The 26,014-nt window shown below is 43.9% G+C and overlaps 1 protein-coding gene across 3 annotated transcripts in view; it reads left to right on the plus strand.

Moving 5' to 3' along the window:
• CACNA1B (calcium voltage-gated channel subunit alpha1 B) overlaps positions 1–26,014 on the plus strand; it is a 194,171-nt gene that overhangs the window by 109,314 nt on the left and 58,843 nt on the right. For all 3 annotated transcript variants that reach the window (XM_049711160.1, XM_049711158.1, XM_049711159.1), the window contains 3 exons: positions 20,466–20,592; positions 23,335–23,464; positions 23,684–23,743. In XM_049711160.1, the coding sequence (XP_049567117.1) occupies positions 20,466–20,592; positions 23,335–23,464; positions 23,684–23,743 (317 nt within the window). The remainder of the gene's footprint in view (positions 1–20,465; positions 20,593–23,334; positions 23,465–23,683; positions 23,744–26,014) is intronic.

Raw genomic sequence — 26,014 nt, forward strand, 5'->3', positions numbered from 1 at the left:
TTCTCATTCTCTTGATGTCTTTCACAGAGCAAAAGTTGTTCATTATCTCCTAGGAGTGTTATAGTTTCACATTTCACATTTAGGCCTATGAGCCATTTTGGGTTAATTTTTGTGAAGGGTGTAAAGTCTCTCCAGATTAATTTTTTTGGCATGTGGTTGTCCAGTTGTTCCAACACCATTTGTCGAAGAGAGTATCTTTGTTCCACTGTATTGCCTTTGCTCTCATGTCAAAGATCAGTTGACTGTTATTTGTGGGGGCCCGTTTCTGGACTCTCTGTTCTGTTCTGTTGACCTATTTGTTCATTCTTTCCCCAGTACCACACTGTCTTGATTACCGTAGCTATATAGTCAGTCTTGAAGTTGGGTGGTGCCAATCCTCTAACTTCGGTCTTCTTTAATATTGAAGTTTTGGCTATTCTGAGTCTTTTACATCTCCATGTAAACTTTAGAATCATTTTGCTGATATCCATAAAATAAATTGCTGGGATTTTGATTGAGACTGCATTGAATCTATAGATCAAGTTGGGAAGAACTGACAATGTTGAGTCCTCCCATCCGTGAACATGGAACATCTCTCCATTTATTTAGTTCCTTTATTTCATGCATCAGAGTTTGTAGTTTTCCTCATAGGGATCTTGTACATATTTCGTTAGATTTATGCTTAAGTATTTCATTTTGGTGGGGTGCTAATGTAAATAGTGTTGTGTTTTAATTTTAAATTTCACTTGTTCATTGTTAGTATATAGGAAAACAGTTGACTTTTTGTGTGTTAACCCAACCTTGATAAAATCAGTTATTAGTTCCAGGAGTTTTTTTGTTGATTCTATCAGATATTCTCTATAGGTGATCAAGTCATCTGCAAACAAATACAATTTTTTAGTCTTACTTCCCAATCTGTATAGTTTTTTTGTTGTTGTTGTTTGCCTTATTGCATTAGCAAGGACTTCCACTATGGTATTGAAAAGGAGTGGTGAGAGGCGCATCTTTTCCTTGTACGTGATCTTAGTAGGAAAGCTTTGAGTTTCTCACCATTAAGTATGATGTTAGCTGTAGGTTTTTTTTGGTACATATTCTTTATAAAGTTGAGGAAATATTCCCTCTATTCCAATTTACTGAGAGTTTTTATGGTGAATGGGTGTTGGATTTGTCAAATGCTTTTTCTGCACCTGTTCATATGATCATATGATTTTTCTTTTTTTAGTTTGTTGATGTTATTATGGATTACATTAATTGATTTTTAAAAATAAGTTTATTTATTTGTCTGCGCTGGGTCTTCGTTGCTGCGCGTGGGCTTTCTCTAGTTGCAGCGAGCGGGGGCTACTCTTCGTTGCGGCGCGCGGGCTTCCTATTGTGGTGGCTTCTCTTGTTGCGGAGCATGGGCTCTAGGGGCGCAGGCTTCAGTAGTTGTGGCATGTGGGCTCCGTAGTCATGGTGCACGGGCTCTAGAGCACGGGCTCAGTAGTTGTGGTGCACGGGCTTCGTTGCTCCGTGGCATGTGGGATCTTCCTGGATTAGGGATAGAACCTGTGTCCCCTGCATTGGCAGACAGATTATTAACCACTGCACCACCAGGGAAGCCCTGTGTTAATTGATTTTTGAATGTTGGACCAGCCTCACATGTCTGGGATTAATCCCACTTGGTTGTGGTATATAATTCTTTTATACTTTTTTGGGTTCGATTTGCTAATGTTTCGTTGAGAATTTTTATATCTATATTCATGGGAGATATTGGTCTGTAGTTTTCTTGTGATGGCTTGTTTGGTTTTAGTATCAGGGTAATGGTATTCCCTTTGGTAAAAGGGAATTTGGTAAAAGGTAAAAGTATTCCCTTTGCTTCTATCTTCTGAAAGAGATTGTAGAGAATGGGTATGATTTCTTTCTTAAATATATGGTAGCATTCACCAGTGAACCCATCTGGGCCTGGTGTTTTCTGTTTTAGAAGGTAGTCGATTATTGATTCAATCTCTTTAATAGGTATAAACCTATTTAGAAGGAATAGATATAAACCTATTTAGATTATCTGTTTCTTCTTGAATATCAGCAGATTGCGTCCTTCCAAGGAATTGGTCCATTTCAAGTAGTTTATCACATTTGTGGGCATAGAGTTGTTCATAGTATTAATTTATTAGCCTTTTAATGTCCATGGGATCAGTAGTGATGTCTCCTTTTTTATTTCTGATATTAGGAATCTGTGTTTCCCCTCATTTATCTTAGTTAGCCTGGCTAGAGGCTTATCAATTTTACTAATCTTTTCAAGGAACCAACTTTTGGTTTCATTGATCTTCTCTGTTGATTTGCTCTTTCAGTTTCATTGATTTCTGCTTTAATTCTCACGATTTCTTTTCTTCTGCTTACTTTGGATTTAAGTTGCTCTTTTTTCTCTTCCTAAGGTGGAAGCTTAGATTATTGATTTTGGGTCTTTCTTCTTTTCTAATTTATGCATTCAATGCTATAAATTTCCTTCTAAGTGTTGCTTTTGCTGCATCCAACAAACTTGGATAAGTTGTGTTTTCATTTTCATTTAGTTAAAAATATTTAAAAATTTCTCTTGAAATTTCTTCTTTGACCCGTATGTTATCTAGAAGTGTGTGGTTTGAGCTTTACATATTTTGAGATTTATCTTTCTGTTATTTAGTTTAGTTCATTGTGGTCTGAAAACAGACATTTTGCCCACTTTTAAATTGGGTTGTTGTTTTCTAATTGTTGAATTTTTAGAGTCCTTTGTATAATTTTGATAAAGACTTTTATCAGATATGTGATTTGCAAATATTTTCTCCCAGTTGGTGGCTTGTCTTTTCATTTTCTTAATGTCTGGTGTTTTTGATTGTTACTGGTGGGAGGGTTAATTTGGTCCCTGGTATGACTTCTGCTAGGAGCAGAAATCTAGGCTATTGACTTTTATATGTTAATTTTGTATCCTACTACTTTTCTGTATCTTCAGATTGTTCTTTAGTTTTAGCATTGATTCTCTTTGTTTTTTCCCAAGTACATTATGCAAAATTTTGCAAATACAGTTGTAACTATTCCTTTCCAAATATTAGGTCTTCCTTCCTTCCTTCCTTCCTCTCTCTCTCCTTTCTTCCTTCCCTCCCTCCTTCCTTCCTTCTTTCGTCCTTTCTTCCTTTCTTTCTTTCTTTTGCCTGATTTCACCAGCTAATATACTAACATTGGAGTTACTAGGTACCCTTACCTTGCTTCTGCCTACACTAAGTAAGATTCTGGTTTTGGGCTTGAGAGGTGTGTGTCTGTGTGTGTCTACGTCTGTGTGTCTGTGTGTGTATAAGATCATGTTATAGTGTTCATTAATTTCTTTTTCAGTAAGTATTTTTTTATCTGGAATAGATGCTGAATTTTGTTGAAGGTCTTTTCGGCATCCATAGAGATCATATATTTTCCCCTGAAATATGGGGATTTATACTAATAAGTTTTCAGATCTTGAACTATCTTTGCAATCTTAGAATAAACCCCACTAGGTTATCATATTTATTTTTTAATGTGATGCTGGATTCTGTTTGATAATATTGATACTTTACGGAGGATTTTTGGATTGAGATGTATTTTAGGGTATTGAGATGTGTTCTGTAGCTTTCTTATATTATGTTCAAGTGTCATAAGGTTTAGATATTAATGTTATATAGTTACCTCTTGCTTAACTTCATTAATCCATTTCTGAAAATCACATGTTGTAGTGGGAGTCCCATTTCCCATTATTTTAGATGGGAAAAATTGTAATGTACTATACAAATTATAATGTATTATAATTAGTTGTACTCAAAATCCCCAACCAATTTCTTAAAACAGAACTAAAGCACAGTTAGTCACAGAAAACACTTAATACATTGTTTCCTGATCACCGCAGTTAAAATAGCTGTTAACAAGCAATTGCTTTGGAAACCTCCTTCAGTGAAACTTGCACTTTTCAAAAACATCGACACATGATTCTGATAGCTAACCAACTGACTTTGGAATCTTGCCTGACAGTTTTCAGTGTTTTGAGTTTTGGGGATGTATACATTTTTCCTGCATAAACAACAGTCAAGAAAGCCTCAACAACGTTGTAATGAGAGATACATGTATTCTCCTGAAGTGTGAGTATTATAAAACTAAGAGGTGCTCTGTTGAGTATTTATTATAAAACTAGGAGGTGCTCTGTTGAGAAATTTTACCTGAGGAGATGTTCTGTAGGGTGTACCTATTATTGATCCATAAAAAGAATTAGGACGTTTGCTTCTTTTCCTTTTCTGGGGTAGTTTAAGTAGCATTAGGATTACTTGGTCTTTAAAGATTTGGTACAGTTCCGTTGTGAAATAAATCATCTGGGTTTGGTTTTTGTTGTTGTTGTTAGGATAGTTCTTTGATAATTTATCTGTTTCTGTATGGATATTGGTCTGTTTAAACGTTCTTATCTCCTAAGATCAGTTTGGTAAACTGTAATGATCCATTTGATCTAGGTTTTCCAATTTATGTACATAAGAGCTATGCAAAGAGGTGGCTTAAGTTGTTAAAACAATTTGCTCACTGTTTTCTTCCCCCTTCTTATTTTTTATCCTGTATATTTTGTGTTTCCCCCTTATGTTCTTGATTAAATTAGTTAGAAGTTTATACAATTTGTGGATTTTTATAAAAAGAACCAGCATCTTTGTTAGTTCTACTATGGTTTTCTTTAAAAATCATTTTTTTTCCAATTTTATTTTCCTTATGTACCTCCTTCTGCCTTTTTTTGTTTTACTTTGTCATTCCTTTTCTAGCTTCTTTAGTTGGAGACTTAAGTTTATTTTAGTCTTTATTATATGATTATTTAAGGCTCTGAATTTTCCTCGGATTGCTAATTTAATTGTAGCCTATAGATTCTGATATTTGGTGTTTTCATTTTCACCAGATTTTAAAGGAATTATGCAATTTTGGTTTGTATTTTCCCTCAGTGTTTGTAGATTCCTTGGGATTTAGTATATAGAGAATCAAGTACTCTGCTAGTGAACAGTTTTATTTTTTACTTTCTGATATGTATGCCTTCTATTTCCCTTCTTCCCTTGTGGTGCCGTGACTTCCAGTACAGTGTCGGATAGCAGCGGTGAGAACTGACGTTCTTCCCTTGTTCCCATCTTGTGGGAGAAGGGAGCGCTCAGTCTTTCACCATTAAGTATGATGTTAGCTGTTTTGGGGTTTGTTTGGTTTTTTTTTAAGATGTTCTTTATCAAGTTGAGGAAATTCCCCTCTGTCACTTTTTTTTTCTAAGTTTTTATATTAAATGAGTGTTGAATTTTATCAGATTTTCTGCCTCAATTGATATGATTATGTGGTTTTTCTTCTGTAACATGGTAGTTTACACATTGAGTGATTTTCAAATATTGACCTGCCTTGCATCCCTGGGACAAACTCTGCTGGTCATTGTGTATAATTATCTTTATATATTGCTGAATTCTGTTTTTTTGTTGTTGTTTTTTGTTGTTGTTGTTTGTTTGTTTGTTTTTTGCGGCATGCGGGCCTCTCACTGTCGTGGCCTCGCCCGTCGCGGAGCACAGGCTCTGGACGCACAGGCTCAGCGGCCATGGCTCACGGGCCCAGCCACTCCGCGGCATGTGGGATCCTCCCGGACCGGGGCACGAACCCGCGTCCCCTGCATCGGCAGGCGGACTCTCAACCACTGCGCCAGCAGGGAAGCCCTGAATTCTGTTTGATAATATTTTGTTAGAGAGTTTTGCCTCTGTATTCATGAGGGATATTGCGCTACGGTTTTCTTTTTTGTACTCTTTGTCTGGTTTTGGTATCAGAATAATACTAAATTCATAAAATGAATTGGATAGTGTTTCTTATTATGTTTTTTGGAGGAGACTGTGTAGAATTGGTGTTAATTCTTTAAATGTTGGACAGAATTTGCCAATGCAACATTTCTTTTTTGGAATTTAAAAGTTAGCCTTAATAGGGCTATGTTATGTAATCATACTGGGTGAGTTGCATTAGTTTGTGCTTTTGAAGGAATTGGCCTGTTTCCTTTGTCAAATTTATGTGTGTATAGTTGTTTGTAGTATTCCCTTATTATCTTTTGATGTCTTCATGATCTGTAGTGACTGCCCCTGTCTCATTCTTGATATTGGTGCTTTGTGTCTTGTCTCTTTTTTGTCAGTCTTACTAGAAATTTGTTAACTCTCGTTGATCTTTTCAAAGAAACGCATTCTTGTTTCATTGATTTTCTCTATTGTTTTTCTGTTTCCAATTGCGTTTGATTTCTGCTCTTTATTATTTTCTTCTCTCTGTTTGCTTCGGGTTTATTTTGCTCTTTTTTAGTTTCCTGAGATGGGAGCTTAGATTAAGTCTTTTCCTCTTTTCTAAGGTAAACATTTAGTGCTATAAATTTTCTTCTTAGTACTGCTTTAGCTGTGTCCCACAGATTTTGATATGTTATCTTATCATTTTCATTCAGTTTTGTTTTAAAAATTTCCCTTGAGACTTGCTCTTTGACTCATGGGTTATTTAGAAATGTGTCATTTAGTTTCCAAGTGTTTGGAGATTTTCCTGTCATCTTTCTGTTTGGTGTCTAGTTTGATTATTTTGTGGTCAGTGAACACACTCTGTATGATTTCAGTTCTTTTAAATTTGTTAAGGTTTGTTTACTAGCCCAGGAGATGGCATTTCTTGGTATGTGTTCTGGGTGTGCTTGAAAGGAATGTGTATACTCCTGTTGCTGGGTGGAGTATTCTGTAAGTATAAGTTAGATCCTGTTGGATCCTGTAGAGTTCTGTGTGCATGCTGATTTTCTGTCTAGATCTATCAATTGTCGGGAAAGAGATGTTCCAGTATCCAACTATAAATGTGCTTCTTAAACCCCTATCCAGACCTATTTCTTTCAGTTTCATCTGTTTTTGCTTTACATATTTTTCAGCTCTGTTGCTGAGAACATACACATTTAGAATTCTGTCTTCTTGAAAGATTGACCCTTTTATCATTGTGTAATGTGTCCCTTATACCTGATAAATTTCTTTGCTTTGATGTTTACTTTATCTGATATAAATATACCCACCCTTGTTTTTTTTAATTTTTTAAATTAATATTTGCCTATAAGATGTATATCTTTTTACTTTTAAACTAGCTATATAGGTATATTTTAAGCTAGTTTCTTGTAGACAGCATATCTTTGGGTCATGTTTTTCATCCATTCTGTCAGTTCTTTTTTTTTTTGCATATTTAGACAATTTATGTTTAATGTAATTATATATTATGGCTTACATATTCTGTTTTATTTTTCCTATTGTCTGTTTTTTCTATTTTTTATTTTTTGGCTGCACCGCACAGCATATGGGATCTTAGTTCCCCAGCCAGGGATCAGACCCACGCCCCCTGCGTTGGAAGCGTGGAGTCTTAACCACTGGACTGCCAGGGAAGTCCCCCTATTCTTTCTATTTTTTATTTTTCTGGTTTCTTTTTCCTGCATTCCTGTGGGTTACTTGTTTATATTTTAGAATTCCACTTTGATTTATCTATAGTATTTTTGAGTGTATCTCTTTGTATTGGTTTTTTTAATGGCTCCTCTAGGTATTACATATATATAACTTGTCTCAGTCTACTAGGGTTGTCATTTTACCAGTTGGAGTAAAGTATAGAAACTTTACCTCTCTTTTTCCTCCACATGTATAAAATAATTAAACGTTTCCTCTACATATATTTAGAAGCACATCATTGTGTGTTATAATTTTTGCTTCAACTGTAAAATGTAATTCAGAAAACTCAAGAGGAGAAGGAAAGTGTGTTGTATTTTTACTCTTTCTATTGTTCTTTGTTTCTTCCTTCCTGATATTCTAATATTTCTTCTTCCATAACTTTCTGTTTGGAGGACCTTCCTTAGCCATTCTTTTAGGGTAGGTCTGAAGGTGACAAATTCTCTTAGTTTTCCTTCATCTGAGAATGTCTTGATTTTCCTTTCATTCCTGAAGGATATTTTCACTGGGTATAGAATTCTGGGTTGACAGTTCTTTTTTTTTCAGCACTTGAAAAAACGTGTGCCTCATCCTTCTGACCTCCATGGTTTCTGATGAGAAATCCACTGTCATTCGAATTGTTTTCTTCCTATAGGTAAGATGTTGTTTCTCTCTCGCTGCTTTCAAGATTTTTTCTTTGTCTTTATATTTCAGAAGTTTGATTATGATGTATTTTGGCATGAGTTTCTTTAGGTTTATCCTGTTTGGGGTTCACTCAGCTTCTTGAATTTGTAGGTTTTATGTCTTTTTGCCAATTTTGGAAAATTTTCATCCATTATGTCTTTGACTGCGTCTTCAGCTCTGCCCTCTTTCTCTTTTCTTTCCAGGACTCTGTTGACATGAATGGTAGATCTTTCGTTATAGTCCCGAAGGTCCCTGAGGCTCTGTTTACTTTTTTCAGTCTATTTTCTCTCTGTTGTTCAGATCGAGTAATTTCTATTGTTCTGTCTTCCAGTTCACTAATTCTTTCCTCTGTGCCCTCCATTCTGCTGTTGAGCCCATCTATTAAGTTTTTAATTTCAGTTATTGTATTTTTCAGTTCTAAAATTTATGTTTGGTTCTTTATATCTTCTTTTTCTTTGCTGAGATTTTTTTCTCATTTGTTTCAAATGTGTTTTTAATCATCTGTTGAAGCATTTTTATGATGGGCACTTTAAAATCATTGTCAGATAATTCTAACATCTGTATTATCTTGGTGTCTTTTCTCATTCAAATTGAGTTTTTCCTGGTTCTTGGTATGACAAGTGATTTTTGATTGAAACCTAAACATTTTGATATTATGTTATGAGCCTCTGAGTCTTATTTAAGTCTTCTGTTTTTGCTGGTCTGCTGTGACAACACACCAACAGGAGGAGGGTTGGGGAGCTGCCTCATTATTGACAAATGGGGTGAAATACAGGTTCCTCACTTGCCCTCCATTGACACCCAGTGGGAGTGGGTTCCTTGTCCCTGCTGGGCTGAGCTGGGAATTCTAGCTCCCCGCTGGGCCTCCACTGATACCGTCTTGTCTGGGAGAGAGGGGAATCCTTGTTACTGTTCCCTACATGCCTGCATTGACGCAGTAAGGGTTGACCTCATTACCTCTGGGTGGTGGTAAAAGTCCCGACTTTCCACTAAGATTCACTCTAGCAGGTAAAGGGAAGGGGATGCCTCCTTACCTCTGGGTAAGAATCGAAGTCCAGGCTACCCATGTAATCTTTTCTGATATTGTATGGGTTGGGAGTCTTGTTATTACCACAGGGTGGGTATGAAAGTTCCTGCACTCACTTGGCTCTCTCTGGTACCACCTCAGCAGGGGCTTTGGGTACCTCATTACAGACTGGTGAGGGTGGAGGTCTAGGCTCCCCACTTGGCCTCTGCTCATATGAGTGGAAGTAGGGCTGTGGTTTTTTTCTGAGGTGTTAGTAGAGTGGTTATTGGCTATAAATTCCCCATCTGGTTAGGCTCTACCTTTCCTGGTCCTGTCACTAGGGAGAGCTGGCCTTTAAAAATCTTTCCTGTTGGCATTCTGGGTTGCTGGCTTCTCCAGCACCAAGGATATATGAGGCATAAAAAAAAAAACCCAGAAACAAAACCTGTTGTTGTGTTGTTCCTCAGTTTCCAAGATACCAGCAAATCTGCCTTCTTTTCTCCACCTTTCGGAATCTTCTTAGGTTGGCCTTATGTATGATGTCCAGGGTTTTTAGTTGTGCTTAGAAGGATGAATGGAAGAAAGTACCTCTATTCCATCTTTTCAGAAGCTGAAGTCTTGAGTTAATTTTTATATATGGCATGAGGTAAGGGTTGAGGTTCTCATTATCCACTCCCCCACCACCATTGATGTCCATTTGTTCCATTACTGTTTGTTGAAAACGCTGTCTTTTTCCATGGAATTACTTTGGTTCTTTTGTCAAAAATCAATTGATAGGTGTTATGTCATTTCAGGAAAAATTTCTGGGATTACAGTTTTAAATGTTAGTTCTATTACATTGTTTAATTTTTGTTTTTCAGACATTCCAGTTATACACGTGTTAAATCTCCTTTGCCTATCTTCTGTATGGATTTCTCTGTTACCCTTCTGAAAACTCATTCTTCATTTCACTCCTAAATTCTTTTTCCCTTGCTATAATTTCAGTCATATCTACTTTCCCTTGGACTTATCTGTTGTCTTGTGATTTCCAAGATGATTCTTTCTCTTTAACTTTATTTCTCAGATATTTTTGTCTTTTTCTTCAATTTCTCTCCTAAGTTTGGTCAGCTCTCATCTCACATCGCCTAGTTGTCCATACATTTTTATTTTGAATCTGATTTTGTGGTGTTTTTTCCTTATCAACAACTGTTTGTTTAATTATATTTAATTCATGTTGGAAAGTTATGTGACAGTTTTCCTCCTTTGCAGTTGTTTTTTTGTGGAGAATTTTTATTACCTGAAAGGTTTTCATCCTTACTTTCTGTGTTCTTATGTAGAAGCTTTGTATGGTTGTTGGGTTCATTTTTCTGATAATGAGGAAGTATGTTACAGTCTCCTGGACCAAAAATTACATGTGATTTTGTGAAGAGTAGGGGAGGGGTTTGGGCAGCTTACTTGGTTTCTAGTTCAAGAACACCCTCTTATTTAGTACAGTGAAACCCAGTTTCTTTTTCAGTGGTACCTAGTGGGGAGTGTTTGTCTAGTTCTAATTCTGTGATAAAATCCTGTCTCTGGAGGACCCTGGACCTCAGACACTTGTTTCTTCCTTCCCTACATCACTGAGCCGCTGAAGTCGCGTCTCTCATTGTCTTCTCCAAGTTGCCATCTCCAGTGCCTTGTACTTTCCAAGCCTCTGCTTTCAAGCCCCCAGAGGCAACGCCCTGACCTAGCAGGCCTCAAACCTGTTCTCAGTGTTTCCCTGCTTGGCGGGGGATGGCGGGGGTGGGGAGCTTGTCTCCTGTGGATGAATGAGTTGATGTTGTCTGTGTTCCAGCATTGCTAGGACCCTCCTCACTCTCCCTTCTGCATACAATCCCTGCCTGATTCTGCAGGTCTGAGGTTTGTTTTCCCACTTACATGGTAATTCAAGGGTGTAGTTTTCTTGTCTCCCAGATGCTGTGGGCATGGACTGTGGTTGATTTTGTCACCTCTCCTTATCGACCGCATGGGTTATGGAGCACGTAGGGAGAAACCTGAGTGTGGGTGACTGCTGTTGTCTATGGGAGCCAGCCTCTCATCTTTTTAGTTTCTGCTGGATTTGTAGTTATGGCCACATTACATTTTTAATTTCCTTCTTTCCTTCTTGGCTTCTTTCCGTCCTTCCCTTCCTCCCTCGCTCCCTTCTTCCTTCCCTTGATAAACCCTTTTTTTCCCCCTAAAGTTCTGTCCATTTTAATAGGCTACTAAAGTCTCAACTTTGGCCTTCTTGAGCTTCTCTATCATATCGTTTTCTGTTTCATTAGTTCTTTTTTTCTTTGGCTGCGTTGGGTCTTCGATGCTGCAGACGGGCTTTCTCTAGTTGCGGCAAGTGCGGGCTACTCTTTGTTGCGGTGCGTGGGCTTCCCATTGCAGTGGCTTCTCTTGTTGCGGAGCACGGGCCCTGGGTGCGTGGGCTTCAGTAGTTGCAGCACACTGACTCAGTAGTTGCAGCACGTGGGTTCAGTAGTTGTGGCGTGCGGGCTCTAGGGCAGGTGGGCTTCAGTAGTTGTGGCACGCAGGCACAGTAGTTGTGGCTCAAGGGCTCTAGAGTACAGGCTCAGTAGTTGTGGCGCACAGGCTTAGTTGCTCCACGGCATATGGGGTCTTCCCAGACCAGGGATCAAACCCGTGTCCCCTGCGTTAGCAGGCAGATTCTTAACCACTGTGACACCAGGGAAGTCCTCATGTTCTTATTTATTGTTTCTTTTCTTCTGCTTTCTTATTGTAATCTCTTTCCCCATTTATTAGTTGAATACTCAGCTCTGACACAAGGCTTTCTACTTTGCTAGGGTGTTGAAGGCTTTAACTTTGACTCTAAGAATTATTTTAGTTTTATGTTGCAAGTTATGAAATGTCATATTTTTTAGTTCTAAATCTTTTCCAGGTTTCATTATGATTTCTAATTTGATCCATTAGTCATTCGTAAGTACAATTTTGAATTTCCAAATGGCAAAGGTTTCTTTATTGGTTTAAAAATTTTTTTCCTGTTCATTCCACTTTTTTTTCTTGTATTTTATCACCCCTCGTATTTCAGATCATCCATTTGGCTTTTTTTCCCTTCTGCATGAAGAACATCTTTTCTAATTTCTTTTACTGAGGTTTGATGGTGGTAAATTCTCTCAATTTGCCTGAAAAATCTTTTTGCCATTGTTTGTGAAAGTAGTTTCAATTTGTATGGAATTCTAGTTGGTTAGTTATTTCCTCTCTGTGTTTTGAGACTATTCCACTGTCTTCTCCCTCCTGTTGTTTCTGTAGAGAAGCTAATCATTAGTCCAAATGCTTCCATTGTGTGGCTCTCTCTTCTCTCTATGGCTGCTTACATAAAAACCTTTTTATTAAGGAAAATCGAAACAGTGTTAAATAGAGACACAAGTATAATGAACCCCTATTTGCTGCCACTCACCCTCAAAGCAATTATCCACATTTTGCCAATCATGTTTCACTTTTTTTTCCTTTTAATCACTTTAGGTATAACTGTGTCTGTAAGCATCTCTAACAATTAAGGATTTAACAACTACAATAGCATTATTACACCTAGCAAAGTTTATAATAATTTCTTAGTGTTATCTAATACCTATCCCAAGTTCAAGTTTTACCAGTTATCTCAAAAATAACTTTACGATTGATCTGTTTGAATCAGGATCCAAACAAGGTTTGCTCATTTGACTTAGCTTCATCTGTTTATGTCTGTTTTACTCTGTGACTGTTTTCTGCCTGCCATTTATTTGTTGAAGAAACTGTAAACCATTCTGGATTGGGTTGATTGCATCGTGGTGTCATTTAACACATTTCTCTGTCCTCAGTATCTCCTGCTAACTGATATTTAGATCCTAAAACAGGCCGTCTGAACCTTGGCACTATTGAAATTTTGTTGGTGGTGGCTGTCTTGTGCGTTTTAAGATGTTTAGCAGCATCCCTGACCTTTCCCCTCTAGATGCCAGCAGTACCCTGTAGTTGTGACAGCCAAAAAAAAAAAGAAAGTCTCCAGGCATTGCCAGGTATCCCTAGGAGGCAAAATCACCCTTGTTTGTGAACTGCAGATCTTGACTGTGATCAGGTTAAACTCTTTGGGGAAGCTTCATGGGTGGCTGGCTGTGTGCTTCGTCTCACGTTCCATCCGGAGCCACATACCATCTAGTGTTTTCCTTTGGGCAGTGTTAAGATGGATCGGTGGGTAGAGCCCGATCCACCCACTGGAAGGTTCTCCACCAGCCTTTCCCCTAATGATCTAGTAGGCACCGATGATGGTCGCCCAGATCTGTGATTTTATTTGGCATTGCACAGTTGTGAATTTATAATTCTATCATGTTCTCTGCATTAGTTATTCTGACATTTTCTGTACAGAAGAACTTCCCTCATCAACTCTTTGGTTACCCTGAAATACAGTTTGTATTTGTATTAGCAAGATACATGCTTAATTCCGTCCCTTTACATATGAGTTTTCAAAAGAGCGAGTTGGTACACTAGGAACTCCAAATCCAGTCATCGAGAGCTTTAACAAAATTATTGTCATGAATCTTCGGATTTTAACATGTTTGGTGTGTTTCAGTCCTTTGGACTCACTGTTAGCTCTGATGCTCAAATTGTCCTGTCTCTGGATAGTGGGAGCCCCTTAAAGTTGGCCTTTTTACCTTCTCACAGCCTGTTGTCTTTGACAGCTGTCTGCTTTCATCTGTGACAAAACATTCCAGGATCATTGTGTACCTTTCCTGCCCAGACCTAGAATCGGCCATTTCTCCAAGGAGACCTGTGTCCTGGACACCTGCTGTTTTTCCAGATCTCCCTTCGCTTCCTTCAGGGTCCTTTTGCCTCCAGTGGCCTCACCTCAGCTCCTCTTTGGAGAGCTGCCCTTGACCACTAGAGGTGCTTCCCAACACGTGGGGGATGGAAGGTGGAAGTCCCTGAGGGTTGACGCCCCCAGGTGGCCCTCACCAGGCAAAGGAGTGCGGGAGGTGAAAGCCCGACCCTCTGGCTTCAGGTCTGACAACTTTGAGGCTTAGTTCAGATCCCAGGGTCCCCCGAAGGAGCAGCTGACGCTGTTGCAGGACTTTATCTGAAGCTGTGCCCTGCTTGGGCCTCCTTCGCTGCCCTGGTCTGCCTTCTTTCTCCCTTCCAGTTCCTTCTGGGAGTCCGTCCTTAATCAGTCACTTGCACATGGACCCTCATCTCATGGTCTGCTTCTGTAGAGCCTGATCTGAGAGGCTGTGGTTCCTTTGGTGAGAAACGGTATTATTTACCAATGTGGTCATTGCTACTAGATTTTTACTGCTTTCAGGCTTTTTAGGACTTTTTTTTTCTTTTTAAAAAAGAAGAATATACCATGTATTCTTTTGGCATTTGTAATTCAAATGTAAGATTATAGGATTTTTACCTAACTACTTAAGTTTTATATTTGTATCTCTTTTCTGTTACCCTGAAACATTTGTATTTTTGTCTTTTTTTTTTTTTTTAGAGCAGTTTTAGTTTCAAAGTAAAATTAAATGGAAAGCACAGAGATTTGCTGTACACTCCCTGCGCCTGCACCGTCGGCCTCCCCCACCCAGTGGTCCATTTGTTACGGTCAGTGGGCCTCCATGAGCCACTGTTCTCACCCAGAGTCCAAGGTTTACAGTAGGGCTCACTCTTGGTGCTGTACCTTTTAAAGGTTTGGGCAAATGTATAATGACCTGTGTCATTATAGTATCATACAGAGTAGTTTCACTGCCCCAAATTCCTTCTTTTGTCTTTTTACTTATTCTGTTTTTTTAAAAGTATTGTTTAAAAAAATTGTATTTTAAAATGTTTTGCCCCTAGCATGTAGAAATGCAAGCAATTTTTGTCCTTCAGTTTTGTGTCCAGCCAGAGCTGCCAAACAGACTCTCTTATTCTAAATAATTTTTCTGCTGTTTTCTATGTAGACACATTTATACTGCCTGTGATATAAAATGTTTTGACCCATGAACTATTTAACATCTGTTTTTCAATTTCCAATTGTAAAATTTAAATCTTAATTAATCTTTTGGTTTCTGATTATTGCCTTAAATTGCAACTTAATTGTACTGTAATTAGAGGACATGGCCTGCATGAGGGTCTTCTTTGAGACGAGAGATTTACGACTACTTTATGGCTGACGAGAGATTTACGACTACTTTATGGCTTAGCATATGGTCGACTTTTGTAAATGTTTTTTTTTTTGTAAATGTTTTATGTATGCTTAAGAGGAATATGTTTCCTCTAATTTGGGGAACACTTGGCTTGTTATATTTGTCTGCTAAATCAAGTGTGTTAGTTGTGTTGCTAAATATTCTATATATTCACTAATATTTTGCCACACGGACCCATCGATAATTAAGACATTGTGCATTGAAATCTCTTTCTGTAGATCTGTCAGCTCTTGCTGTGTGTGTGTGTGTGTATGTGTGTGTGTGTGTGTGTGTGTGTGTGTGTGTGTGTGTGTTTAAGTTTCTATATTTAATGCAGTTATTTTGAATAGTTTGAAACATGCAGTTCAGTATAGGAAACATGCTAACAGATGACCAAGTACTATTGTGTATGTTTCTAAAATAGAACTATGTGTTTCTGAATCTCTTTTGTTAGGCTTTTTCTTTTATTTATTCCTTTTTTCAAAAAAAAAGCTTATGTTAAAATATATGTTTGCTTTCTATATTTTAAGCCACTTTATGTATATTTAAAATTGCTGTGTCTTACTGGAGCTGAACTTTTTGTCATCTTCTGCTGACCCACTTTAACTCTAATAATGATTTTTTCGTATATTGTATTTTTCTGATGTGAATATATACCTGAGTTTTGTTTTATTTTGTTTTTTTAATGAACGTTTGCCAAGTGTATCTTTTCCCGTCTTTTGACTTCCAGCCTTTATGTGGCCTTGATTTTAGGCTTGTCTCTTGGAAACTACATATAACTGTATTTTTAAAAATGCCATCTGGGTGATCTGTGTCAGTCAGTAACCAGGTTCCTTCGGCTTTTATGTATTGTGATTATTAGTCTACTTGGACTTGTGACATTTGTTCCAGTTTTCCTATGTTTTTTCCTCCTTTCCTTGCTTTTTAGTATTGAATAATTGGTTGTTTATTTGCTTTCGTGTCACATTTTCCCCTCTATATTAGTTTATAAACTATGAATTATTTTTCTGTTTTTTTAAAGTGGTTATCTTATAATTCTATCATGCATGCATAACAAAATCTATAGTTATTTTATTAAGTAAGACCTTAGAACAGCAGCTGCGATCACATTTCCCCCAGCTTCCTTGGTAGCATCCAGCGTTTCAGTCCTTTTCTCCCCACAAAACAGATATTGTTCTGCCTTTGTAGGCATTCAGGATGAACCCTCCCCAGAATGTGTCACTTTTGCATGAGGATTATTTTGAGCTAAGGGCAGTCGAGTCCCTGTGGGTTCAAGAGAAGCAACTGCCCCTCCCTTAACTACCTAGAAGAATTTAAATTGGGGACTTTTCCCAGGGAAGAGTTATTACCAGAGATAAATGTTATCTAAGTGGCCTCATCTGTATGGCAGGGCAAGCGTCTAATTACCAAAAACCTGCCCTTTTTTGTATTGTCCAATGAATGACCCTCCTGTCCTTGGAAGCCCCAGGCTCCTATCCCATTCCTTAGCTTAAGGTGGTGTATATACCTCATTTTACCCTTCTGTCTGAACCTCTCACGTATGTGTGGTTCCCGTATGTACGAAGTTAAATTTGATTTTCTTCTGTTAACCTCACGCCAGTTTAATTCTTAGACCAGTCAGAAGAACGTAGGAACGTAGAGGAAAATTTCTTCCTTCCCAACAACTTTATAGAGACTGTGTTTATTTATTGATAGATTTACCAATTTCTTACATTGCAGACCTTCCTTTAATATCATTTTCTGTCTTCCTGAAGTACAGACCTTCCTGCTATAACATTATGTGTGCATTTCTGAAAATGCCATGCATTGAAAATAATAGGCCTTGTAGAAAAAGTTAGGTTAAGAGCAAATTATTCAAGATATGCAACTCTTTAACCAGAACACTAACAAAAACAAGAACGCTCTGAGTGCAAAATGATAGCGAAGTTAAATCTCCGTTTGCATTTGCACCATCACGTCTTCAGCCCTGCATCCTCCTCGGGGCCCTTTGCTTCTGGCAGAGACCAGCCTTGTCTTGCTCTTGTGCAGCAGTGACTGGAGGGGAATTAATTGGGACCGACAGACGGGCTCACTTCTCTGCCCTTCTCTCCTCTCTGGGATTTCGCCCCTCATTCCCAGATACTTTGTCATCCTCAAACTCCAGTCTTTCCTCCTCCTCCCAGTAGGCATGTTGCTTTCTGCTTCTAAAGATGGGAAAATGGCCCCATGTGCACAGGGGTCGCCTCGTGCCTCCTTTCTCCCAAGGATTGTGGCTTCTCAGGTTCTGTCCGTGTCAGCTGGTTCCCTGTGCCTTTAAACAGTTATGTATTTTTTTCAGCTTTTATAGTTGTTTTTAGTAGGAGGATGAGTCCTTTTTAAGCCTCTCTCATAGGTCAATTTTATAGACTTCTATTGCTTGTTCATTTTTTTTTATTTCTTTACATATTTATGTTTAGTTCTTTCATAGTCCTCATCTAAAGGTACTTACAGCTGAAGTCCATTGGGGGTTATATATATATTACCCGTTTCTGTTGTCTTTCACGCACCTCGTATGGGGGTGGTGTTTGTTTTCTGGTCCTTGTATGTTTGCTGATGATTTTTGTTGGGGTTCATATATGACTGGCCGTAATCCACCCTTTCTGAAGTGGGCTTTGTTTGATAATCAAGCCCTACAGAAAAAGAATTGTTGGGTTGCTTTTTCAGTTCTCCCACGGATGGTACGTAGCTGTAGGAGAGAAATTCTTTGTACATGCTGGATGCCTTGGGACATTAGGCTTAAGTTCTCTTCAAGCTGGAAATGATTGCCTTGGTCGGTGGGGATTCTGTGGGCCAGATGAGGGATGTTCTCGTCAGAGAGGACTTACCTGTGCTTTCCTGGAAGCCCAGCGCACCACCCGCCTGGTCTCCCTTCGGTCCTCTGGAGGGAGCAGTTTAGCGTGGTGCCTCACTCAGCTTTCCCGCCTCACCCCAGCTTTGGTCGATCATGGCCCCACAATGTAATTCCTCCGTTCAGCCTCAGTTTCTTAATCTGCAAACTGGAGGTAATAATACGTGCCAGTAAGTGCCGTTGTGAGAATAAAGCACCTGGACCAGCCCGGCACATGTTGTTTTCAGTGAACGTTCTGTTCCTTTCTTTATCCACCCCCCTCCCCCATATCTGGCCATCTGGCTTGATTGTCTTCTGTTTCAATGAATTAATTTTTGTTACTGTCTAGTTTTTTTTTAAACAGCTTCCAACAGGATATTTCCTCAGTCTGTTGTAGTTCTCGTTTTGATCCTCTCCCTTTATTCCTGGTCTGTTTTGACTTAATCGATGATTTCTGCTGTTGTTGTAGTAGTAAATCTATTTCAGGAGAAACATTTTCATCCAGGCTCTGGCATCTTTGTTCCACTTCTTTTGAGCAGAAAAATACTTCATTCAGTGTATATTGGTTCCTTTTTCCCAGTTTACTTGTCCTTGGGTTTGCTTAATTGTTATTGTGGGAGAGTCTGAAAAGCTGTGGTTTTAAAATAATAAATGTTTCTTAATTTAAAAGTTACACATGCTCATCACAGAAAAAAAAATGTTAGTGTTAAAAGTATAGTGAAGAGAATTAAGATTATTATCAGAAAGCCTTTCGGAGATCACCACAGTTACTGTTATTTTGGTGTTATTTCTCTCCCTGTATATGTTATTTTTCATAGTTGAGCCCATCTGGGATATACAAGTGTGTAGTCTTTTTTTTTTTTAACTTACCTTATCATAAGCTTCTTCTTTAAAGCTAATGATAAGTCATTTAAACTATTTGTATGCATTTTTAATATTCATAGTATGATGCTTCCTGTAAGTGCTGCACACTTCGTCGATCTCCTGTGGTTATACTTTTCATTGTTGTTGTTACTGTAACAGAACTTACAGCAAACACCTTTGTGAGTACAGATGTTTGTGTGCATGCTTGATGTCCTTAGGAGATAATTTTGTACAAATTAAATCAATAGACAGAATTTTTTACTTTAAATAAGTATTGCCTAGTTGCTTTCTTAGAAGATGCTATAATTTATGCCTTCAGCCGGGAGTTGAATGGTGCCGGGTGGTGGCAGCTGAAAGTCTAGGAAGCATCGTAGCTGCTGTGGCTTAAGCCACAGCACGTGGTTTCACGTTCGGGTCAAGGCTGTTTTCTCTGGCCCGGCGGTTCTCTGCAGGACTTCAGAGTGGCCAGCAGCCAGGGAAGAAGCTTAGAGCCTTCGTCTTCACACATGCTGGAGGGAACCTCCCTCATTTCTGCCTTTATGCTTCTTCCAAGAAGTAAAAGTGAGGTGGACAGGTGGGCATTGGCTCCAAGTCACTGCACTGTCCTCCCTGGCATCCCTGGGTCTCAGGAACTATTACCCGCAAGAATGGAAACATACATTAGGATAGTTAAAAATGAAACACTGTTGTGAGAAACATACTATGCAGAACAGCAAAATCTACGTAAAAACAGTGGTCACAGCCAAAATAACCCCGGAGGCTTTGATTTGTGGGTGCCAAGTGGAGGAGGGGGTGCTGATAGCGCAGAGGATGGGCCTTAGGGAAGGGGGGTGATGAAGAGCGAGGAGGAAGGGCCAAGCGGGTGTGTGGGCGACGGCAGTGCCCGCGTCCTCCCTGGGTCAGAGTCCTCTGCGGGCCCTGTGCGGCGGGTCAGGCCTGACCAGCAGGTTCAGGAGAGCGGCTCAGGCCAGGCCAGCCCCTCTCCTTGCTGCCCTGTTGGCCCTGCCCCAACCCCCTGCAGCGACAGTGGGAGCTCTCACCAGGCAGCCCGGGATGCCTTCTCTCGAGCGGTGAGCCCTGCACTGGGATGGGGGAACCTACTGGCCCTGGTCTCTGGGGCTGAAGGCGGCTTTGGTGTTCTTAGAACATCTAGATTTATGGCCCCTAGGGAAGCAGAGAAGTCCGCAGCCAGGGACGCCCGCTAGGCTTGGTACTGCTTCCCCAGTGACCCTGGGGAAGGGAGAGGTGAGGAAGGGTCTCTGGATCTCTGCGGCGGACGGCCCAGACCCTCAGCGCTGGCACGGCCCTGCCTTTGTTCGCCTCAGTGGTGGCCTGACTGTGATCGGAGGGGTCTCGCGTGAAGCTGTGCTCTTAGCTGCACGCCCTTCCCTGGGGTGGGTCCACGAGGACCTGTGAGGTTGGAGCTGGGAGAGTGTCCGTCGCCCCGGGGCGAGACCTGCGTGACGTGCGTTTATGAGCCACACCCCTAACTTGGTGGCCTCGTGTCCTTGCAGGTGGCAACGTGGACCTGGAAAGCCAAGCAGAAGGGAAGAAGGAGGTGGAAGCTGATGATGTGATGAGGAACGGCCCCCGACCCATCGTCCCTTACAGCTCCATGTTCTGCTTAAGCCCCAGCAACCTGTGAGTCTCGTCAGCAGCCTGTGTCCTGTGCCGTCCTCTTGTCCGTGGCCCGTGATCCACGTGTACACCCTACCAGTGTGTGCTAGACGTGAGCTGCACCTGTACATGTATTGATACCCTGATTGATCACCACAGCATCCCACAAAGCACACACTACTGTCACCTCACTTTGCAGATGAGGACACGAAGCCACAGGGAAGGCCGGTGTCCAGACACACAGCCCGTCCGTCTCGGTGGCGGAGCTAGGATTTGAACCCAGGCAGTTGGTCCCAGGGCCTTGTTCTTAACCCCCACTGCAGCCTTAGTTTACCTCTGCACACACGCACCCAGTTTACATCCATCGTGCATATGTGCTGCCCTCCGCCCGCCTTCCAGCAGAGCCCGCAGGTGTGCGTCACAGTCACTCGTGTCTGTGCACAGTTTCTCCCCTCTGTTTACACCGTGAGTCTCACCCACTCATCAGTCCACCTGCCTTCATTAGCTCAGCCAATGTTCATGTGCCAGACAGCGTGCTAGGTGCTGGGAATACACGGTCATGAGCAGAACAGACAAGGGCCCCATCTGTTCTTAAGCTTACAAGCGAGTGGAGAGGCAGACAGCAGACAGGACGTTAGGGAGGGGACATGAGATGGTTCATGGACGGAAGGGCTAAGAGGAAGCACAAAGCGGGGACTGGAGATGCAGACGGTGGGGGCTGCTGACATGAAGTGGGATTGGAACAGAGACGTGGCGGGGGGTCGTGAGAGCCCACCAGGCAGAGATGCAGGCAGAGTAAAGACGGAACCACACCGCCCAGAGGGGCAGCACAGCAGGGTCTGAGGAGCTCGTGGTCTGTCCTTTACCCACGTGTCCAGCCAGCCCTTCTGCCCTGGGCATCCAGCAGTCTTTCCACCAGCCCCCATCGTCAATCCTCCCCACGTTCCTCCTTTCAGCACACGTCTGTGGGGAGCTTGCTCTGCTAGGGGCTTGGAGTAAGACGGCGGTAGAGACAGATGAGGCCTCGGCCTGCAGCACCGACCGGGTGGTGTCCGTCAAATGAGTACAATGTGGACGGTAAAGCAGGGAGGTCTGGTGTCTTGGAGCAGGTGGGGAGAGTCAGGGGAGCCTTCCTGGAGGAGGTGAGAGATCTCAGGTGAAACCTGAAGGGTGAAGAGTTAAGATGAAGAGGGAGGAACCAGTATTCTTGGAGGGCGGAGAGAACTTAGAGTGGTCCAGAAGTGAAAGACATCAGGCTCAGAACAGCAAACGACAGTTGCATGGAAAAGCACAGAGGCAGACAGCGCTGTTGTGTGTTCTGTGGAGAAGCAGAGGTGACACCGAGAGCCCTGAGAAGCTTGAGAGGTTGTAAACAGTTGGGGGTGAGTGGTGACTTGGTTAGACTGCACTTCAGCAGAGCCCTTTGGTTGGAGGACTGGAGACGAGACAGGGAGACCGGTTAGTAGGTGGCCGCGGTTTTCAGGAAGAGTTGCTGGTGATTTGATGAGGGCAGCCGGAGTGGAGAGGTTTGGGAGCGAAATGCTTGGGGAGAACTTTTGGAGGCAGGATCTGCAGGATTTGATGGCAAATTCGATGTGGAAGGGGATGGAGATGTGAAGGATGGCAGCCAGGGTTTCTGCTTGACGGCTGGGGGGCCGGCCAAGCTGGGGGTGGGGAGCACAGACCCTGTGGAGCCCGGGGCAGCTGGCAGGTGGCACATGGCCGGGGGACTTGGGGGTCTGAGCGAGGGTGGAAACTCAGCCACAAGATGGAGCGGCAGCTGCTGATTAGAAGGAAGGGGGCTGGGATGGAAGAGGGCCCGAGAGGGAGCGTCGGGGAAGTGGAAGGAAAAGCGTCTCAATTAGGAGGGAGGAGTGCCAGCAGGTTCCTCGGGGGCCTGGGAAGGGCAGCTCTGGGGAGTGTGTGGGCTGGAGCTGGACACCGGTGGTCGGGGTGAGGAGGAGACAGGCATAAAGTCCAGTCCCTTCCAGGGACAGAGAGACGTGGGTGCCCTTGGGAACACTCCGCGTTGGCGAGAGGAGCAGGTTGGACGGGCTGGTGGGCAGCGGTTGAGCCAGCAGAGGCAGGAGGGGGGCCCCCGTGAGCACGTGCCTCGGGGTGGCAGGAGCGACGTCTGCCTCGTGCGCTCGTCCCCCAGGATCGGCTTCACTCTCCCCCTGCTGGGCCTTTGCTGGCCTCCTGGTCACCGTCTCCTGCTGAGTCGTAGTGTGTGTCAACACCTGAGCATCTCCTGTTGCTTTATGTTTACTGGTGTCTTGTTCGCCACTGTGTCCCAGCCCAGAATGTGCCTGAACGGAGCAGAATAGTGGTGAGTGGAGGCGGGCAGGTGCACACACACAGCTCTGGCGGCTCCAACGGGGTCACCGCACCCAGCACTGGGGCTCGAGAGGCACCTGCTCTCCACGGGACTGTTGGTACTCGGCCTCTTCCCCCACCCACAGCAGAGCTGGAAGCCCGTCCAGGGCACGGCAGCCCCACAGCAGGTAGACGAGCAGGCCTGGCTGGGCCCCAGTGGAACTTCATGTAGCGACCGGACCAACTTGGCCTGCAAGCTGTGGGGGGCTGGCCCTGCCCAGGGTTTCTGCAGCCTTCCCGCCACCTACCTTCCCAGGAATCTGGTCCCCATCAGTCACCTGGCTGCTATCTCCTGACCACAGGGACACTTCCCAGAGCTCAGCTCTTCCTACGGGGAGGGCCCAGCCCAGCCCTCCGTGGGCCTTAGGTGACCCATGCTTTGCCTTTCAGGCTCCGCCGCTTCTGCCATTACATCGTGACCATGCGGTACTTCGAGATGAGCATCCTCGTGGTCATTGCCCTGAGCAGCATCGCCCTGGCCGCTGAGGACCCTGTGCAGACAGACTCGCCCAGGAACAACGTGAGTGCTGCCGTCGGGCCGCGGGGGGGCTGGGGACACAGAAGAGCGGGGCGTGCCCGGCATGGGAGGGAGGGCTGCCGCTTCAGGAGTCGCTGGCCTGCCCTCTCCTCCCCAGACCCTTGCCCACAGGCCCCAGGCTGATGCGTTGTCGCTCAGGCTCCTGCCCCCGCTCGAGCTTCCGGCCTCGCCTTTGAGAAAAGCCTTTCCTTTTGGTTCCAGGTGCTGAAGTACATGGACTACATCTTCACAGGCGTCTTCACCTTTGAGATGGTGATAAAGGTGAGATGTGTGGTTGCCCTGGTGACCGCGGGGCTCTGCTCGTCCCCCTCGTGACTGAGATGGAGGCACGTGGCAGTGTGCCCCGGGCGTGCACACACGTGTGGTGACATGAGGGCACATGAGCCCGCAGGTAGAGGTTGTGTCTCGTGGAGACACAGGGCCACGTTTGTTAAGGACTCGCCACAGCATCACGTCAGCCTTAGGAGAGCCCGCAGGCGCTGGCCGTGGTCTCCACTGCCTGCTAACGGAGACCCTTCTCGCTGAGGGGGACAGGCTTCCCTTACTGTGCGGTGTGAGCCCAGCCTGTGCAGGGCAGTCTCAGCAGAGTGGGAGGCCGGGGCCTCGGCTGGAGGAAGGAGAGCAGGGACAGGGCGGTGGCCTCAAGGCCCAAAGGTCGCGGCAGGTGGGTGTAGAGGACTCCCTAGTGTTTGATCCTAGGTGGAGAACGGCCATGTTGTTGTTGTGACCCTCGTTCCTCCTCTAGGGGTTGCCAAATGGCCTGTGCTTTCCACACAGGTGCGCGGGCGGCGCCGCTGCTGGGGCGGGGGGTGCCCACGTGCTGACTCAGGGTGGCTTCTGTGTACGCGAGCCCTCGCTTCAATGCTCTCCCAAATTCCTGGGGGAGGCGTTGTCGTTTCATTTTACGAACGAGGACACGGAGGCCCAGAGACGTTAAGGTGCCGCTGCAGGAGGGGCAGAATCCAGCAGCTCCTCCTCTTGCCGCCTGGGGCTGACACTCCGAGGGTCTGGCAGGCGGCGTGCTCCGGGTGGCATGTGCCTGCAGCCCAGCGACGGAGGAGAGACTCACTCAGGCTCCATAGGAGCGGGGGGCCCAGGGAGGATCTCAGCCAGTCATGACCATGCAGGGCCGTTGGGTCAAAGGCATGGAGATCCAAACACCCGTTGAGGCTCTAAGAGGCCATTACCTGAGCTCTGACCCCTCCCCTGACAGGAATAGACCTGAGCTGTGACCCCTCCCCTGACAGGAATAGACCTGAGCCGTGACCCCTTCCCCTGACAGGAATTGACCCGAGCCGTGACCCCTTCCCCTGACAGGAATTGACCTGAGCCGTGACCCTTTCCCTGACAGGAATTGACCTGAGCTCTGACCCCTTCCCTGACAGGATGTGACCTGAGCCGTGACCCCTCCCTGACAAGATGTGACCTGAGCCGTGTCCCCTCCCCTGACAGGAATTGACCTGAGCTGTGACCCTTTCCCTGAAAGGAATTGACCTGAGCCGTGACCCCTTCCCTGACAGGAATTGACCTGAGCCGTAACGCCTTCCCTGACAGGTGTGACCTGAGCCGTGACCCCTTCCCCTGACAGGACGTGACCTGAGCCGTGTCTCCTTCCCCTGACAGGAATTGACCTGAGCTCTGACCCCTTCCCTGACAGGATGTGACCTGAGCCGTGACCCCTTCCCTGACAAGATGTGACCTGAGCCGTGTCCCCTCCCCTGACAGGAATTGACCTGAGATGTGACCCCTTCCCTGACAGGTGTGACCTGAGCCATGACCCCTTCCCCTGACAGGAATTGATCTGAGCCGTGACCCCTTCCCTGACAGGAATTGACCTGAGCCGTGACCCCTCCCCTGACAGGAATTGACCTGAGCCGTGACCCCTTCCCTGACAGGAATTGACCTGAGCTCTGACCCCTTCCCTGACAGGAATTGACCTGAGCCGTGACCCCTTCCCTGACAAGATGTGACCTGAGCCGTGTCCCCTCCCCTGACAGGAATTGACCTGAGCTGTGACCCCTTCCCCTGACAGGAATTGACCTGAGCCGTGACCCTTTCCCTGACAGGAATTGACCTGAGCTGTGACCCCTTCCCCTGACAGGAATTGACCTGAACCGTGACCCTTTCCCTGACAGGAATTGATCTGAGCCGTGACCCCTTCCCTGACAGGAATTGACCTGAGCCGTGACCCCTCCCCTGACAGGAATTGACCTGAGCCGTGACCCCTTCCCTGACAGGAATTGACCTGAGCTGTGACCCCTTCCCCTGACAGGAATTGACCTGAGCCGTGACCCTTTCCCTGACAGGAATTGACCTGAGCTGTAACCCCTTCCCTGACAGGTGTGACCTGAGCCGTGACCCCTTCCCCTGACAGGACGTGACCTGAGCCGTGTCCCCTTCCCCTGACAGGAATTGACCTGAGCTCTGACCCCTTCCCTGATAGGATGTGACCTGAGCCGTGTCCCCTCCCCTGACAGGAATTGACCTGAGATGTGACCCCTTCCCTGACAGGTGTGACCTGAGCCATGACCC

The sequence above is a fragment of the Orcinus orca genome, chromosome 6 (genome assembly GCF_937001465.1).
Source record: "Orcinus orca chromosome 6, mOrcOrc1.1, whole genome shotgun sequence".
NCBI lineage: Eukaryota > Metazoa > Chordata > Mammalia > Artiodactyla > Delphinidae > Orcinus > Orcinus orca.